Source organism: Brienomyrus brachyistius, chromosome 23, assembly GCF_023856365.1.
Source record: "Brienomyrus brachyistius isolate T26 chromosome 23, BBRACH_0.4, whole genome shotgun sequence".
NCBI classification, from domain to species: domain Eukaryota; kingdom Metazoa; phylum Chordata; class Actinopteri; order Osteoglossiformes; family Mormyridae; genus Brienomyrus; species Brienomyrus brachyistius.
In genome coordinates this window covers 20,577,030-20,596,816 of record NC_064555.1, presented here as the reverse complement: position 1 = coordinate 20,596,816, position 19,787 = coordinate 20,577,030, and the positions used below count along the sequence as shown (strand labels likewise).

Genomic DNA, 19,787 nt, shown 5'->3' with positions numbered 1-19,787 from the left:
TTACAAACGAGAGGAGGCCATTCGGCCCATCAAGCTCGTTTGGGGAGAACTTAACTAATAGCTCAGAGTTGTTAAAATCTTATCTAGCTCTGATTTAAAGGAACCCAGGGTTTTAGCCTGCGCTACACTAGCAGGAAGACTATTCCATACTCTAACTACACGCTGTGTAAAGAAGTGCTTCCTCAAATCCGTTTTAAAATGTTCTCCCGCTAATTTCCACTTATAGCCACGAGTTCTAGTATTTAATATTGAAATAGCCATTCGGTTGAACAGCATCCAGACCTGTTAGAATCTTATATACCTGGATCATGTCCCCCCTTAGTCTCCTTTGCTCGAGGCTAAACAGATTCAGCTCAGCTAACCTCTCCTCATAAGACATTCCACTGAGACCAGGATTCTCGTAGCCCTACGTTGCCCCCTTTCCAAGGTAGCAATGTCCTTCTTAAGGTGTGGTGACCAAACAATATTCCACGTGGGGTCTTACCAAGGAATTATATAATCGTAGCATCACCTCCCTTGACTTAAACTCCACAGACCTAGAGATGTAACCCAACATCCTATTGGCCTTTTTTATTGCTTCCCCACACTGGCTAGAGTGGGACATGGAAGCATCAACATACACAGCGAGATCTTTCTCATAATCAGCTACCTTTATTTCAGTGGAACCCATAAAATATCTGTACTTTATATTTCTGCTCCCTGCATGGATTACCTTACATTTATCTATGTTAAATTTCATCCGCCAGGTATCAGCCCAGTCGCTAATTAAATCAATATCCTGTTGTAGCCTCGGTGCTGCTAGTTCAGTATCTGCTACACCACCCACTTCGGTGCCGTCTGCAAATTTAACCAGTTTACTGTATGTATTGGTGTCAATATCATTAATGTAAATTAGGAACAATAGTGGTCCTAAAATTGAACCCTGCGGTACCCCACTATGAACGCAGGCCCACTGTGACATTGTGCCTCTAATAACTACTCGCTGCTTCCTGTCTGTTAATCAGTTTTTGATCCAAGCTGCTACAGTTCCTAAAATCCCTGCAGCTTTGAGCTTAAGCAAGAGCCGTTTGTGGGGGACAACATCAAAGGCCTTCTGGAAATCTAAGTAGATCACATCGTAGACCTTTTTGTGATCAATTTCTCTTGTAGCTTCCTCAAAGAACTCAAGTAAATTATTAGTTAAACAGGATCTATCTCTCCTAAATCCATGTTGGCTATCCCTCAGAATGTTATCTGAATCCAGGTAATCTACCATTTTCACTTGGATTATAGCTTCCATTATTTTTCCAGTAATGCTAGTTAAACTGATTGGCCTATAGTTTGCTGGGTTACTTCTATCCCCTTTTTTTGAATATGGCCGTTATATTAGCATGCTTCCGATCAAAAGGTACCACACCAGTAGATAAGGATTTCTGAAATAGTAAAGTTAAAGGTTGGCTAATAACATCCTTCATCTCTTTTAAAACTATACTGTAGGTAAGATACCATCAGGCCCCTATGACTTATTTATTTTGAGCTTAGCTAGGCTTAGTACCACATCAGCCTCAGTTATACATATATTGGTCATAGACGACGCTGTATTCGTACTAAATGGTGGTAAGTTACTCGTGTTCTCTACTGTGAGCACCTGTGTAAAATAATCATTAAACTCATTTACTATATCAATTTCATTTTCAATTATAAGGCCCTTACTATCCTGCAAATTACAATATAAATTACAGCATATGGTGCATGTGTGTACAATTCTGATACAAAAAATAATATGTTGAGACTGGACTACATAGTTTTAATTTGCTGTTTCATTTTGCCAGAGATGCGAGATGTTTTGGTCTTTGTATTGTTAGTGGGGTTTGTGTGTAAAGGTTTGAGAAAATTAGCCTAGTTTAAAAGAATATGTGTAAATAATTGAAAAAACAACTATAATGGCTCGCTTTGTTCTCTTTATCCTTCACCTACCGCATTGCATCAAATGCACCCCCCCCCCCCCCTTCCCAATCTCATAACATCCTGCTAAGCACGCTTGCGTTCATCTTCGTGTACCAAGCATATTGCTTTTAATCGACACTAGAGAAGGACTGCAAATACCGTTGAAGACAAATAATGCAGACCGCCGTTATCAGCGGTGATGGTATTTGTGATCTTCGTCCACAATCGTCGCTCCTGCAGACGCGCGCGCTCCTCGGTCTGTGCGCGTGCACGGCGGTCACTCCGGAGCGTGCGCGTATCGTCCCCAGCCTGCATCCACCTTTACCGCAGTAAAAACGGAGCTACTAAGATACAGCCTGCTGAGAAAGGAGCCGGAGGATTCATTACGGATGCGCTGAGAAAACGAGCTCGCCCTCTGAAAGGACATTAAAGGACACTGCGCTAATGTACGCAATTTAGATCAGAGGGGGCAGGTAAAACTGGACATCATTAAGCAGCTGAATTCCTTTATCAGTGATTTTTTTACGTTCATTTTCGGCTTAAGCCTACCAGTATTTCGACCTTTATCGCGGTCGTCCTTCACTTATTTACTGCACTCTCCCGTGAATGTATTTCTTAGAGCAATATTGCTGGAATGTTTTTAGATAGACAGACATTATAAGCACGTTTAATTAACTAATTAGTCTGTTCAGTCCGAAAACGTCGCATGAATGTCCGCAGAATTATTTAATGAGGCATGCGCCAGGGACATAACCGGCTTTAATTTTTCATGATTGGGCATAATTAGTGCCTTTAGCAGAACGCGTACGCATAAACACGAATATTAATACATGGTAACGATATATAGTTATTTACAAGACAGAGAACATTTAAGCGAATTACATTTCACTGGACGCTATACTTTGCACTTTATTAAGTTATGAATCATTAAAGGGAATGAATAGTTGTATGCTAGTTTGCTTTCTGTGCACTGATGCCAGAATCTCAGGGCGGTGATGCTGAAATATCTGATGGTGAGCTTCCTTCTCATATAAACGTAGCATGCAAAAATAGAGATTTATTTTACAGTGATTAGAAAAATATCTTAGAGTATATGTCATGTTCAAAATATATACGTTTATAAAAGCAAAACAGGCCTACAAATAGATATCAGCAATAAGGAAAGTATGTAATTGATTAAACTGTGACTGAATAATAAGCCAAAGACCGAAAGAGAGCACTTTGAGAAAGGCGACTGATTTTAAGTCACATCACTGTTTGTTAACAGACTGCTTTGAAATATTTCGGAGCGTTAACTTATTTTGCACAATCTCCGCTCTTAGGCTGAAATACGCCCCTGCACTTAGGGTGAATTGTCTGCTATTACTGACGTCGAAGGTCTAAAACAATCATTTGTCTTCCACTGTCTGCACAACCGAAATTCTTTCTACACTTCCAGCTGTCCATTGGAATGTAAGTGAATATTTATAAGCGAAAGAAAATAATTAATTAATATATTTAGGTCGGTGGCGTTACAGAGCGGAACTGTCATTGGTGCGGGTTAGACTTACGTGTTTTTTAATGGCTCAATGAGGAACCTGCGCAGAGTCGGAAACCTGAAGTTTAGAGTTTAATTACTGCATCTTCATATTGTACATTGATGCACAATCATAAATAATAATAGCAAGTTTTGTGGGGCCACTCTTCAAAGTGACATTTCTGATTTTACAATCCAGCGGATATTCCTCTTGCGAGTTTGTTCTACTGTTTTTACAGCGCAAGGAAGGGCTACTTGGGGAAAAAAAAAAGTTTTTTTTTTCGTGAGAATAGTCAAGGCCTGCAAAAAGGAGTTGCATTCAAAAAGACTAGACAACGGTTAGGGAAAAAATAAAAAGCCGATAAGAAGAGCGGTGCGGCACTTTGGGAGCCGGTTCCCCTGCGGACTCTCCAGCTGGCGCTTGGCCGCGCGCTCCTCTGCCATGTCGCCCCTCGGTATGTCTGCACTGCGGCTGCTGCTCATCCCGGCTCTGCTGTGTGCGCTGTACGGTAAGCATCGTACGAGACCAACCGAGTCCTCACCTAAAAACAGAAGAAAATAACATAGCCTTCCTGCTTTCTTTCTAGGGTAAACTATAGTCACCAAGTGTATAAACGCGCTCACCAACGGAAGTCTATGACAGGTTACTTAAATTAGTGGTGAAAATGTTGTGCTGATTTATATTGCTTCCCGAAACAGTGACGTCTTTTAGCAGTATGCCTGCGTACTCACCATTGCCATGTATTCATATCTTTGTGGGGACTCTCCATTTGTTTATGTGGGGAAAACCCTAATCCCAACAATGGCAGCCTTAACGCCTACCCAGCCCTAACCCTAACCTTAAGTAACCAAACAAAATACAAGACTTTGGCATTTGTAGTTTTTTTTTTTTTATTGCAGTCACAGATTTCCTATACAATTGAGGTTATCATTGTGGAGACTGAAAATATGTCACCGCAAAGTAAAAAATTACAGTTTTTTTTTAATCACATTGTGGGGAAATCTTGTCCTCACAATGTAATAATTACGCCCACGCACACACACACACACGCACACACACACACACACACACACACACACACTACAGGCAATTTAAAGGCATCGATCCACCTGAGGCACGTCTTTGGAAATCCACACAAACACAGGAAGTGCAGGCTTTCACTACATGCACAAAGTCAGGACAAGATATAAACCTGATATATACCGTATAAAGCTCACAGAAAGTCACTTAATTCAGTAAAATATTGCAAATTTATTGGTTTTATAACAAAACCCTTTTTTTGTTTGTTTACAAAACATATATCACATTAGAATCAACCAGTAGTTTTCGCCGAAATTCATTATAAGTAGTAATAAATTGAAACCAAAATTAGTTCTAAAAGAGCTGTTCTGAGTTAAAAAGTTTATTGACAAGCAGCCTCATTTGGGTGCTTTTTAATTAATAACACTCTGGCAATAACTGCAAACCCTTCTGTTTAGTATCCCATTGGGACACAATGACTAAATTGCAATTAATAGTAAAATGGCCAGAACTGAACTAATGAGTCAGTAAGAACAATTTAAGAAAAGAAGATCTGTGCAGAGGATAGATGGATGGATGGATGGATGGATGGATGGATGGATGGGTCATTTATGTGCCAGTTGCCAGCACCACTTGTCATTCTCACAGCAGACCGTTGGACTCTGAGCGTGAGTCTCACAGCCTGCGTTCCTGAGTTCATGCTCAGTGTGACATCAGCCTATTAATTAGCCTTCCTCAGACATCATGGTGCTTTCACTCTCAGTTGGGACATGTGGCCGTAATGCCGTCCTTCCACCACTTCAGGACACATTGTCCATCACATCTTGACTTGCTTCAATAGTGCTCATGATGAGACAGAGAAGGTGTTCTGGTTGAAAATGCTGACAGGACAGTTGACATCTTCAAAATGTACAGAAAAAGGAAGACTGGTGGATTTGCTGGTGGAATCTAGTCAGCTTTATCACAGAGGCAGCAGCCTCTGTTGGGAATAGCTGAAGCTTCCTGCTAATACAAAGTACAGGCTGAAGGAGCAGTATGAGTACAAAAGCAGGGCAGAGTGCACTGGACATTTTGGAAGCATAAATTTGTACTGTATAGCCATGTATTAAACCTTTCCTGCAATGAAGTTTTAAGAGTTTGGTTTTAAAAGCAAACACTTTATTGGCTATAGGAGACACTAAGGTCCTCAGTGTTGGACCACTTCCCGAACACTTGGCAGATCTAATTAATAGTGACCTAATTAACAGTTCCCCGTGGAAGTATTCACACAACTCCTATGGTGTCTTATATTGTGAAATGGTAAGTTGGCATATGAAGCTACGCGGCGGCTCGCTGGGCTTCACTGCTGCCAGCAACTCACAAATCCCAGCAGTCCCAGCAATTTTTGTCCTACTTCAAAACTCTCTGCAAGTTACTGTAAAAATGTAAAAAAAAAATAATAAAAAAATTCAACTTGTGGCATTTTAGCTGCAAACGAAATCTTTGAAGTTTTTCAGTCAGGTTTTTGAGCACTTCACAGCACTGAATCTGATATTTTAAACGCAACAAGTAATTTACAGTACTACTGACTTGATTCTGCAGATTGTGCCATTTTGCTTTTGTTAGATCTCGGGACACCATTTCATACTGTGGACCATTAGGTGCTGATTGAGTGTCTGGAACATTGTGCTCACATCTAGGGTGTTACACTGAATTGGCTCATTTCTTACACTAGGGAAAGGACATCAGTTAATATTGTAAATGGCTTTTCCTCTGTTGCGCCGTTAGGCTGGGGGTTCTCCAAAGCTCCATTGTGGGACCAGCTCTTTTAAAAATACACATGATACCTTCAAGCAATGTTTTTATAATATTTCTTTTCATTGTTACATTAATGACACCAAGCTCTATCTTCACTTGAATCTCAATGACCCAGTCTCTTAGACTTGTCTTCGTGAGTGCTTAAGAAATGTAAAAAAAAAAAAAAAAGCTTAAATAATAATATTTTTTACAGCTAAATGACAGCAAATTAGAATCCATTTCATTTGGTCAGCCAAAACTCACATTGCCACCCTATGTTAAGCTATTATGGAAAAAAAAATTGGAGTTGATCTTTGACTCAGAAATCAAACCTCATGAACAAATGACTGCTGTTGTCAAAGCTAGTTTTCTCCAGCACAAGATGATCTCCAAGGTCAAATCACTTCTGTTTTAAGATCCACAAAACTCATTCACGCTTTTATTTCATTCCATTTGGTCAACTGTAATTCATACCTTGGTGTCAGTTAGCCATCTCTATCACGTTTACAAAGTTCAAAACTCAACGTTTAACTGGTGCAAGATTCAGGGATATCTCACCCATCTTAGTCTCTCTCCTGATGGTACATTTTAGGATTCAGTGTAAGATCTTATTGATCACCTTGAAAGCCCTAAATGGATTAGCCCCTTCCTATAAAGCAGATTGATTTTATCAGCTCACCACCACAAGATCCCTGAGGTCATCTGAACATCTTCTCCTGACTGTTCCTCAGGTAAGGTTTAAATTAAAGGGTGACCACGCTTTTTCAGTAGCAGCACCAAGGCAGAAGAGTTCATATGGTGTATTTCCTGATAACTACAGGAATGATTTTCAGGATCCCTACCCGTTAGACATGCTGATTTGGCCCAGATTTTGCCCAGTCATCTCTGCAGTTTGGGGACGGGTTATGGATGTCGGTTCTTCCATCCATCCATCCATCCATTTTCCAAACCACTTATCCTACTGGGTCGCGGGGATGGCGGTTCTTGAGCTTTTCTATATAAATAACTTTCAGAACTTGGACTGGGTCACCGGATTCATGGTAGCATGTTGTTCTTTCTATGTTTAACTATATTGCACTGGTTCCACTCCAATGCCACTTACACTGGGCGCGTTGTTCCCATAATTAAAGCAGCCCATGGGTCTCTGTACGCGCCTCTCAGGTCCCAACAGTTTTGCTCCCATCTCTTCTGTGGATCAACTTCTATTTTTCATTTTGTTCTCTCTCTCTGGGTTGAGCGTCAGTGACTCTGCAAAGTCGATTATTTCTATCCCGGAACAGCGTCCATGTGCAAAGCCGCTTGTGCAGAGGTGGACTCAGACACACAGGCGGTGGCCGGCCAGGGCTTCAAGCTGGGCTGTATCTCCTGTAAGCAGAGGGGAGAGGTAGAGGCAACCGCCAGAGTCAGCTGGTACTTCCGCCCCAAAGGGGAACACAGCTATATTCATGTAAGTGGTGTGGACTGCAGCATGCTTAGAACCATGTTTTCGGGTTATTGGATCCCAAGACACAGTCATCCTGTGTTCCTCCAAGGGCACAGTTTACTATCACCTTTACCTAGGGCTAAAGGTGGAGATTCCAGGTCCAGAGAGTAGAAATCCAGACCAAGATTTTATTCCAACTATCCTGTTGAGTACTCTATGTCTGTAACTCTTTATACTCAACTGGTTGGTTGGAATAAAATCCTGGTCTGGATTTGTACTCTCTGGACCTGGAATCTCCACCTCTGCCTTGGGCTAGTTGACTTGTGAACAGTGAACAGTCTCTGACGCTCAAGACATCAAACCAAACACTGCTTTGTTTTTCATGTTCTCGCTGGAGAATCTGCTACATAACATGAACAGAATGCATGTTCTTCGCATTTTTGCCCTTTGCTCAGATATACAGCTATGAGGAGGAGGTACCCTCCATTATGAATGAACAGTTTGAGGACCGCTTGGACTGGAACGGCAGCAAGAACACGGCAGACATCCAGGACGCTTCAATCTACATTCTCAATGTCACGTTCAATGACTCAGGAACTTACCGCTGCTTCTTCAACCGCATCCTCTTCTACCCCTTCTATGAGTTCCAAACCACAGCCACCAAAGTGGTCCACCTCTCCGTGGTAGCCAAAGGTAGGCGGGCTCTTAGGAAGTGGGAGGGGCCATGTGCATGTCTGAAGTGTGTCTGAAGTGTCTGTCTGGTCCAGGTATACATTACATTGTGGGGACCAAATGTCCCCACAATGTAATAAAATTCCTGTTATTTTGATGTTGTGGGGTTTTGCCCATAGAAATGAATGGACGTTCCCCATAAAGATATGAATACAGGTCTCTGTTTGTGTGTGTGTGTGTGTGTGTGAGAGAGAGAGAGAGAGACAGAGAGAGAGAGAGAAAGAGGGAAGGAGAGGATGAGTAGATTACACGTCGTTAGTATGATGGAAGTCGGCAAACAAAGCATGCATATGTACGTACAGGGTTAGGCAAAGAACTGAAGGAGTAGCGATGGCTGAAAACTGAGTACATACATGTATTCAGTAATGTATTCCATTACAGTACATAAAGACTATATTCAGAATACTTTTAGAACACATTTACAATGCATTTTTGAAAGGCATGTGTAAAACAGCTGCGTTCTATCACTATTTGGTTTTTCTTTCTGCAATACTTCTGAGTGGCGAATTTGTTAATTGCTTTTCGCATATGAGCATCAACATTAATCAAATGAATGGATTAGAAACATATGAAAGACTAGAGGGTCCAGTTTTTTTTTTTATTAAGCTGTCTTTTTACTTTATGACCTCTAGCTAATTAAAACTAATTTAAGCAACATAATGAGAAACAGATGTGCATAGGTGACGAAGTTTATTATCCATCCATTTTCCAAACCGCTTATCCTACTGGGTCACGGGGGGTCCGGAGCCTATCCCGGAAGCAATGGGCACGAGGCAGGGAACAACCCAGGATGGGGGGCCAGCCCATCGCAGGGCACACTCACACACCAGTCACTCACACATGCACTCCTATGGGCAATTTAGCAACTCCAATTAGCCTCAGCATGTTTTTGGACTGTAGGGGGAAACCGGAGTACCCGGAGGAAACCCCACGATGACATGGGGAGAACATGCAAACTCCACACACATGTAACCCAGACGGAGACTCAAACCTGGGTCCCAGAGGTGTGAGGCAACAGTGCTAACCACTGCACCACCATGCCCATAAACAATTATCAAAACCTTAAATGATAAAAATCAAATGGAAAACGACATTTAAAATCCTCCTAACATTGCATGATAAGATTGCATCTAGTCAGTTTTATAGAAGTAAAAGCTATATAACTAATTTGTGAAATGGCCATATTAATTTGTCACAGATTAATGACATTGCTTGAATTAAGTTAACTGAATATTTTTACACATCGCATGTCCTGCATCTAAATCTTCACATTACAATTTTGCTCTCATTCAACTTAATGGAGGATATCTGACTATTGTATTGCATGAAAAGGATCTTCTCGTTTGGTTGCGATTTGGGGTAAGATGGTTTCCACCATGACTTAAAAGGCACCGGACAGCAGCAATTGAGGGCAATGCTGTGTTGTACTTGAGGAACGTCTGTTTAAAGGCTGATGACCAGCACATTAAAGGGAAGCAGGGGACATGCAATGCTAGCTAGGTTTGCAGGTAACCCCAGCTTGGTTGAGTTTTAACTTGAAAGCATTGCTCACCTCAACATGATTCTTTACATTAGAAGTTGAAAGCATCCATGCTGACAGAGTCTATTATTAGCAGGCACAACTGGCATTCAACAGTAAAAGATTTTCCACTTTTTTGTCTGAAAGTTGTAAAATGATGCTTGTATTTCCAAGACGCTAAAGCACTACAGTAGGTCATGGTTGCGTGTGCTGAGCTACAGCTTACCACTGCCCCCTATTGGACAAAGAGAAAAGTGTGCACTTGATGATTGAAAACAAAGACAAAAAAAACAACAAAAAACAGGGATATCTTTTAAGAGATTTTTAAACTATTTCTATATAATAGCAGATGCAATCTAAAAGTATTAACTTTTCAAAAAAGTAACAGAATTCTAAATACTGCCTTGTAAAATGTAATGTGGACTGAATTCAGATACTTAATTGTTGAATTCTGAATATGTGGCAGTGTTACGTGTCCCGTTACATCCCTGTATATATTTACCCATCTGCCCTAAGTTGGCTTGTATCACTATATCTTATCATAATGAGTTCTGAAACAGCGCAGAACCACACAGCACTTTCATCGTATTTTATGTTGAGTTTGACAGCCATATATATATGCATATACATATATACAGGTATATATGACAATTTCTTAAAATGTGTGTGTGTGTGTGTGTTATATATAAATTATATATGTAAATGACCTCGATATCACTGATTATACTGTAGGTGGTATACAACTCAGCAGGTTAGGATGATGTGATTGCAAGGCTGCTGATTCCAATCCTTTAGTCAGTAGAGTGATTTCACTGTTGGGTCCATGAGCAAGATGCTTAACCCAGGCTTAGACGGAATGGCTAACGCTGCTTTCTCAATAAATAAATGTTGCTTTGGGTAAAAGCATGTGCCAGATGAAATGTAATGTAACATGGTCTTGGACTGCATACCATGTGCCCAGCTGGATATGTTCACTTGGGCAACTCAAACTGAGAATATGTGTCAAGCTTATGAGAATGCCACTGGGCGCTTAAACCAGCAACGTTCTGTGTCCATCATGATGCTTGTGTTCATCAACACAGCCGAATAATCAGGAAGATGATGTAGTGCTCTCGTCTAGCCACCAGGGGAGTGGCGTCCATCATCTCAGAGGTTATGATGTACGTGTCCATTATCGGGCTGCAGCTCTGGCTCCTGGTGGAGATGATCTACTGTTACAAGAAGATCGCTGCAGCTGGAGACGAGGCACTAAGACAGAGCGCGTGAGTATCACCCCCCCGCTGTGATCCGTGTCCCATCTCCTCTTCCTGACTTTCAGTGTTTCAGGGTGCGATTGCCATCACTGTTGCACTGCCGTGGGGGGGGTATATCGCCTGATATCACCTCTCATTTCTGACACCCTCAAAAGCCTTTTACGCGACGCCAGATGTCAGCTCAGATGCATCTGTTTCTCTTTCAGGGAGGAATATTTAGCTATAGCCTCGGAGAGTAAGGATAACTGCGCGGGGGTTCAGGAAGCAGAATAGCACAGGTATGTTTCCTGCACTCCTGTGACCCTGGCGGCATTGTGGGGTGCAGTACGGCCCACTGAGGCGTTTTCTCCGATCTCAGGATTGACACGTTTACGAAGACACATCGCTAACCCCCCTGCCATCGCTTCCATAGCTCTCCTTACCCCCATCCCCTCAGCCCTACTTTATTCAGTGTCTGTGGGGGAATAAATAAAGACAATTTATTCATATTTTTGATGAACCTGGACCTGAAACAATCTTGTTAGCAAACATGGATGACGAATACAAAGCAGTGGCTGTTCGAGACACTTGAATAGCATGATGTCACCATTTCTGTATGCCTGCAAACAGTGCTGCTGGAATAGCTGTTCCTGTTTGAATCCTACTGCATAATGTGCCCCTTACTGGACAGCATGGCCATGCAGTGTGACTGTATAATACTGTCCTAAGTTGTCGACTTGTATAACTGTATCTTGTCATTATGAATTCTGGAACAGCTCTTTGCCACACAGCACTTTCATCTTATTTTATGCTGAGCTTAACAGCCAGCCTTGGTATTGCAAGAATCCACAGATTTGTAAGGCTTTATAGGTCATGCAGATTTACTCATGCATTAACAAGCTCTGAAAGAATATTATAGTATGCATATGACTGTCATCTGTTCAATGCCAAGAGGTCATTCAAAGGGATCTTCCCTAGTGATTCTAGGGTGGATCTAAATCTTGTACAACGCAGTCAAAAGCTCCTCTGCATACGTAGCTTGAATTGCACAGCCTAGTAGATACCTTAGCCATCTCTGTACATAGGCTTCAGTGTCTCTCTGCCTTTTCTAGCATGTCTTCTACTGTGAGATGTTTCTAATATTAAACGTACTACACCTTAGTGCAGGAATTACCTGCACCTATCAGGGGGCAGCAACATGAATAGTTAAAGAAACAGGCAACATAGTCAGAATTAGACTATGTACGCATAGATATGTGATTGTTCTCAAGGTGTGTCTTAACTGTAGAAGTTACCTATTATCTTAAAAGTTATCTTGAATTTTATGTGTCATTTGTATTACATGTTACCTGAATTTCCCTTGCACTAGTTAGCTAGATCAACCCAATCAAAAGATATTCTGCTTATAAAGGTGACACATTTGACCAAGCAATAAAAAGTAGAATACTGTTAGACAATGTGATGATTGCCAGGACCGTAGTACCAACAGCAAGACTTGAGGTGCAGTTACATGTTTCTACCAAAAGGTGGCACGGTATAACAGCATGTTGTTTAAGAAACCTTTGCAGATTAGGCACAGAGAAATGGTGCATGTGTGAAGGCTGTTACTTTGGGTTATGATCTGTATCTCTCAATGTATGCAAATAAAACACCTACTGACACATGCTGGCTTCATTCCAGTCTTCCTTCGAATTCTCCTTAATCCGTGTATTTGTTATAATTTACATGTATGTTGTCTGGATGATGGATTTATGAACATGCCAGTCTGCAAGCGAGTTTAAACTGCATCACCATCCCTCCATTATTTACGCCAGCCTACCACCTAGCGCTTTCCCCTCAAACAGCAAACCAATTCATGTTTCTGCATTCTTTGGACATGTTTACAGTTACCGTCATTGTTGAATAAGGGTTCTGGTTAGGGTTACACACCTGAATAGTATTAATCAAAATTATATATGAATTGTTATTAATGTAGATGTCACTGAATAAAATTCTTTTTTTTTTTTCCTGGGGCTACAGTGTTATTTCTGTCCCTCCAAATCCTCTGTGAATGTTTTCTTAGGGAGCCTGTTCCACTACCATCTTGGCCAGATTCTGGCATATCGCCCCCTTCTGGAACATGTGACAACCTGTGATAACTGTTTGTCACAATTATCCATCTTAGATATCCACCCTTTACAGTTTTCTCTGGATTTTTTTGTCATATTTTGAAGTGAAATTGTAATTATATTCTATTTTATTATTTTTTATTTATTACTGCATTTCCTCATATAAAAACTAGGACTGAGCTAAAACCCAGGTCTCAGATAATGGCTGGGGGGCCTCACGCTGGGGATGTGGTCAACAGGAACAAATAAAGGCCAGGAAAAAAAATGAGGGTGAGAATAATCCTGGGGGCTCATTTATAAAGGTTCTGTATGAACAAAGTAGATGAGAAACATCCATACACACATTTATATGAAGATTTGGGGATTTGTAGAGAAACAGTACAAACAAAACATACCCTGAAAAAGTCTGAACGTTTACGAACGGTTCAGCACAATTGTATGAATCTTTTGGAGGAAACAAAAACAAAATAGAGTTAGAGAAACCGAAATGTGCATCTAAGTTGCATTTATACATGTTTTGGCGATAGGTGAAATGTGCATTAATAAATAACGATTTTTATTATACTGTACCTGACAGACAGCTAACATTCAGCATTTGCTTTAACAAGGTAAGTTGCGATGTTTAGATAGTATCCTAGTTTTCAGTTTAGGTTGTGCTTGCTGGTAAAAAGTAAAACACACATATATATGCTAGACAGATGAAAAATATACTCCAGTGCGTATCTGATTTGTCCTTAAGTATAGGTTCCACTAACTGGACATATGTACCGTAGCAGAATGGTAAGTTCTCAAGTAAGTTCTCAGAAACACAGTTCTCAAGTCTTACAAAGGTTATCTCCTCAGCCTATAACAGACACAGTGGTACTCTCGGTGGTGATCAGTAATAAGGGATCAGCACCCCAAAAAAACAGCCATTAAAGAACTGCAAGATCTCTGGAGGACAGCCAAGTTTTCCAAACGCTAGTATTCATACACATCTCATCCATTAATCCAATTTAGTACTAAGGCAACAGCAAGACACTTCAGAACTAATTAATGACTACATTGTGACCCATGGGGAGGCTTTAATGGAAATAGATAAACTGCAGTTCAAGGTGGGTCATAGAAATCCGATCCATTGGATCAAGGACAATGCAAACAAAATTTTTAAGTCCACTTAGGTGGGACATGACAGCTGGGGACGATCTCCTCTAATTCGCTCCGCTTCTTAAATAGATCAAATGTCGTGTCGATCTGCCTGCCTCGCCTCCGAGGGCTTCTGCTCCTGCTCCGATCGCGCTAACCGGAAAGTATGACGGTAATCTTAACCAATGCCGGGCCTTCTTAATGCAGTGTGGGCTTTTCCTTGGATGAACATCCGGATCGCTTTGGAGATGACGCTACTCACGTTGACTTCATGATCTCACTGTTGACTGGAAGAGCGCGCGAGTGGGACATTGCCCTGAGGTCAGATGATAGCCCCCTGTTGGACTCTGCACGAGACTTCCAACAGGCTTTTACCGAGGTGTTCAATCACGCTGCAGTTGGACGAAGCTTGGGTGACCGACTGTATGACCTGAAGTGCCTAGAATCTGGTCTGGAATTGAGGGGACGAATGGAAAACCTCCTTTATCACCAATACAGGGCAGTATGAATATCAGGTTATGCCATACGGTCTAGCCAACAGCCTGTCCATTTTCCAAGCCTTCATATATGCCATGATATGGATAAGCATATGACCAACTGGTTTGTAATTGATGATAGACAGGCGAATTGTATCTGGGACCATAAGGTGGTATGAATGGCCCTGGTTCCCCTTCTGTCTTTACTCTGTCTATAGATGACCCTGTTCTTCTCCAAAAAGGTTATCCTGTTCTGGTCAACCAATCGCTTTCACAGCTTCACCTCCATCTGGAGGTCCTGGATTCAGGCATCAGTAAGTTTAGATGGCAGGGACATTGGTAGGTCAGTTCAGACCCAAGATGACCATTTCTTCGATAACTGATATCGAGATGCCACTTGGTCTAAAAATGGGGAAACAATTTGTGGTACCATCCAACAAGTCCCAGAAACCATTGTGGCTCTTTTACACTCTTGACCTAAAGTGATAAAAACAATAGCCCCCTGGAATGACTCCAAGATCTCATAGATCAAGGGCATGAGATGGGCATCGAACACAATATTCTGGTTCAACTGGCAATAGTCCACACAAAACCTTGCTCATCCGTCTGGTTTCAAGAGACTACTGTGGATGACAAAGTGGAATACGCAGGTTCTACCATACCATGTTTCCGCATTCCCCAAACATGGGTAGCAATGAGATCCTTCTTCTGGAGTGAGACTTGATAGGGGTGACCATGCATAAGTATGTTGTCAGTCAGAGTGGTGGTATGACGTATGAGGGACATACTGTATAGCTGAGGGACTTGTATTTCAAGGTTGGAAATTCCTCCAGGAGTTGTAGCACACCAGGTAACTCCTGCACCTCCATGGGGAGTTCATGGTATTTGAGGTGATCAGAAGAGAGGCCCAAAGTTGTGATGTTTTCAAGTTTTTAAAAGAAGATTTATCCAGACAATATCAGAGTCATTTCTCCCAGATAAAAAAGCCATCACAGAGATGCCTACCAGTGTCAGATTCTGGGACTGATTCACTCTCTGAGAGATTCTTGCCAGGCCCCCATTACAGAAAGGCTCAGAAAGGAGACGTCTTGGGTGTGGGACACAACTCAGCAGCAGACCTTGGACACGGTAAGGCTGAAACTGTTATCGGCGCTCATATTAGCTTACTTCGACATGAATAAGCCCACCATAGTGTCAGCAGATCCCTGCAGCTTCAGTTCTGGGGGTGGCCTTGCTGCAGGTACATGGGGCTCAGCACCCTCCTAGTAGCCTTCTGTTCAGGGCATCTCACAGGGGCTCAGTGCCTTTATGATGACAGTGCCCGCCCATTCGTCTGAGGCATCTCAACTCCAAAGCAGGTCAAAGGTCTGCAACCTTTTTAAAGCAAAGAGCCATTTCCTCCTAAATGTCTGACGCAAGATTTAGAAAGAGCCAAAATAGGTAAAGAAGGTGTCATACCCGGCTCGTCCGCTCCTCGTGTGTGCCACGCCCCCTGATTACCCACGTGTATTTCCCTGATCGTCTCCAGCTTTGTCTAGTTACTTTGATTAGTCCTGTGTATTTAAGTCCTGGTCTCCCCGGTTTCCCTGGTCCGTCATTGATGTTTCCTGATGTCTGTTGCCGTCCAGTGTTCCCTGACCCGCCTATCCTTATTAAAACCCCGTTTTCCCGTATCCCGCTTGCCTGCCTGCTCCTTACCCGCACGATCGCCGCTAATCTCCGGCGTGATCGTGACAGAATGACGGACCACAAAAAGAAGCGGAGAGGGAGGAAGAGGCTCCCACAAGAGCCGATCTCTCTCGGCGCCTGCTCGCTCTCCAGGCTTTGGCTTCCGGCGGAGGAAGAGAGGGAGGTACCTGCCCTACCTCCAGCCCGGGGGCCGACCACACGCGTCCCCGATCCTGCGTGGAAGTACTGGCTCTCTAGTGAGGACGAGGACGAGGAGCCCTTCCACTACCCGGAGCCAGAAGCCTTTCTTCCACCGTCCGTTTTCACGGACATCGCGCCGCCTCCCGCAACCGCCAGGCGCCAGCGAGGGAGACGGAGGAGAACGGCGATCGCCAGTACGGAGGACCTCCCTCCGTCATTGCTGGCGGACCCCGTTCCCGTGCGGCCGCCGCCGCCTGCGCAGCCGCCTTCGCTGCCGCCGCCGCCCGAGGACCCCGCTCCCGTGCGGCCGCCGCCGCCTGCGCAGCCGTCTTCGCTGCCGCCGCCACCCGCGGTCCTCGCTGACCGATACTTCACCCTCCAGGGGCTTTATTGGAGGGTGATAGGAGAACCGGCCCCACAGGCCCCCCTGGAGGGGGAAAGACTCGCCACACAGCTGGGGCAGGACTTGGCCTCCTTCACTCCAGAATCCCCTTACTCAGATCTGGAGAGAATTGCTGAGGACCTCCGGAGGCTAATCAAACTCCGGAGAGCCTCGGCTGCGACTTCCGAGTCGCCGCCATTGCCGGCGGACCCCGCTCCCGTGCAGCCGCCATTGCCGGCGGACCCCGCTCCCGTGCAGCCGCCATTGCCGGCGGACCCCGCTCCCGTGCAGCCGCCATTGCCGGCGGACCCCGCTCCCGTGCAGCCGCCGCCTGCGCAGCCGCCTTCGCTGCCCCCTTCGCCTGCTGCAGCTCCAGGGCAGGCGCCCCCACTGCAGCCACCTGCAGCTCCAGGGCAGGCGCCCCCACTGCAGCCACCTGCAGCTCCAGGGCAGGCGCCCCCACTGCAGCCACCTGCAGCTCCAGGGCAGGCGCCCCCACTGCAGCCACCTGCAGCTCCCATGCAGCCGCCATTGCCGGCGGACCCCGCTCCCGTGCAGCCACCTCCTGTTCCTGACCGCGCTGCAGCTTCCGGGCAGGCGCCCCCTCTGCAGCCGCCTGCTGCAGCTTCCGGGCAGGCGCCCCCTCTGCAGCCGCCTGCTGCAGCTTCCGGGCAGGCGCCCCCTCTGCAGCAGCCTCCAGTTCCTGACCGCGCTCCAGTTCCTGACCGTGCTCCAGTTCCTCCCGAGGCGCCCCCTCCGCCTGCTGCAGCTCCCGGGCAGGCGCCCCCACTGCAGCAACCTGCAGCTCCCGGGCAGGCGCCCCCACTGCAGCCGCCTGCTGCAGCTCCCGGGCAGGCGCCCCCACTGCAGCCGCCTGCTGCAGCTCCCGGGCAGGCGCCCCCACTGCAGCCGCCTGCTGCAGCTCCCGGGCAGGCGCCCCCACTGCAGCCACCTCCTGTTCCTGACCGCGCTCCAGTTCCTGACCGCGCTCCAGTTCCTGCAGAGGCGCCCCCTCTGCAGCCGCCTGCTGCAGCTCCCGGGCAGGCGCCCCCTCTGCAGCCGCCTGCTGCAGCTCCCGGGCCGGCGCCCCCACTGCAGCCACCTCCTGTTCCTGACCGCGCTCCAGTTCCTGACCGCGCTCCAGTTCCTGACCGCGCTCCAGTTCCTGACCGCGCTCCAGTTCCTGACCGCGCTCCAGTTCCTGCAGAGGCGCCCCCTCTGCAGCCGCCTGCTGCAGCTCCCGGGCAGGCGCCCCCTCTGCAGCCGCCTGCTGCAGCTCCCGGGCAGGCGCCCCCTCTGCAGCCGCCTGCTGCAGCTCCCGGGCAGGCGCCCCCACTGCAGCAACCTGCAGCTCCCGGGCAGGCGCCCCCACTGCAGCCAGCTCCTGTTCCTGACCGCGCTCCTGTTCCTGACCGCGCTCCTGTTCCTGACCGCGCTCCTGTTCCTGACCGCGCTGCAGCAGCTCCCGAGGCGCCCCCTGACCGCGCTGCAGCAGCTCCCGAGGCGCCCCCTGACCGCGCTGCAGCAGCTCCCGAGGCGCCCCCTGACCGCGCTGCAGCAGCTCCCGAGGCGCCCCCTCCGCCTGCTGACCCTGTTCCGGTCCCTGTCCCTGGCCCCGCTCCTGTCCCTGGCCCCGCTCCTGTCCCTGGCCCCGCTCCTGTGACTCCTCTGCCCTTGCCTCGGCGTCCTCGGCCCCGACCGAGGGGCGTGATGTCCGTGTCCCGTAAGGGGCGGGGACACAGACGCAGGGCTGGGGTCCCGCCCGCCCTGCCCCCTGGCTCGCCCTGCCTCGCCTGCGCTGGGGCTCGGTTGGCGCCTGCGGGTCCTGGCCCTCCGGGTCGGCTGTCGCCTGCGGGTCCCTCTCCGATGCCTCGTCGCCCTGCCTCGCTCCCCTCTCCAGAGCCTGGTCGGTCGCCTGCGGGCTCCCCGACGGCGGCTCCTCGGTTGCCTGCGGGGCCCCTACCTCCGACCCTCCACCGGACATCGCCGCCTGCTGCGGCTCCCCCCTCCTCCGGGCCTTCGCCGTGGGCCCCTCCTGCTCCCTCGTCCCCTTCCCCGGTGCTCCCTCCTGCTTCCTCCCTGGCCCCTCCGCGGGTCCCTCGCCCTGCCTCCTCGGCCCCTCCGAGGTCCCCTCCGGCTCCGGCCTCCCGGCCGCCTGCGGCCCCTCCGGCTGCCTCCCGTCGCCCGCTGGGTCTCCCTCGGGCTCCCCTTTGTTCCTCCTCCTTGTCTCCCTACGCCCCTGCCTTTGTCCCGCCTGTCTCTGCCCCTTCGTTTTTTGCTCCCCCTTGCTTTGTTCCTCCCGTCTCTGCTCCTCGTCCTTCTGGGTTCCCTCTGTTCACTCCTGGCCCTTTTGTTCCGCCTGTTCCCTCCGTGTCCCCGTGTCTGTCTGCCTTTCCTGTCCTGTGTCATGTCTTGTCCTGGCTTCTGCCTCTGTGTCAGTTTTGCCTGTCTGTCTTGTTCCCTGTCCCTCGTTGATTTCTGGTTTTGTTTTTCAGGTCCTGTTTTGCCTCGTCCCGTCCGTCGCCCCCTTCCTTGGCGCGCCCGGAGAAGCGCGCCTTTGGGGAGGGGTTCTGTCATACCCGGCTCGTCCGCTCCTCGTGTGTGCCACGCCCCCTGATTACCCACGTGTATTTCCCTGATCGTCTCCAGCTTTGTCTAGTTACTTTGATTTAAGTCCTGGTC

At 46.6% G+C, this 19,787-nt stretch overlaps 1 protein-coding gene across 1 annotated transcript; it reads left to right on the top strand.

The window, feature by feature from the left end:
* The first annotated feature begins 2,057 nt into the window (after positions 1–2,057).
* LOC125719545 (sodium channel subunit beta-1-like) lies at positions 2,058–12,806 on the top strand. The gene is made up of 5 exons (XM_048994417.1): positions 2,058–3,951; positions 7,520–7,686; positions 8,118–8,355; positions 11,034–11,175; positions 11,373–12,806. The coding sequence occupies exons 1-5, from the start codon at positions 3,885–3,887 to the stop codon at positions 11,437–11,439; spliced, it is 681 nt and encodes a 226-aa protein (XP_048850374.1). The 5' UTR covers positions 2,058–3,884; the 3' UTR covers positions 11,440–12,806.
* Positions 12,807–19,787: the final 6,981 nt, after the last annotated feature.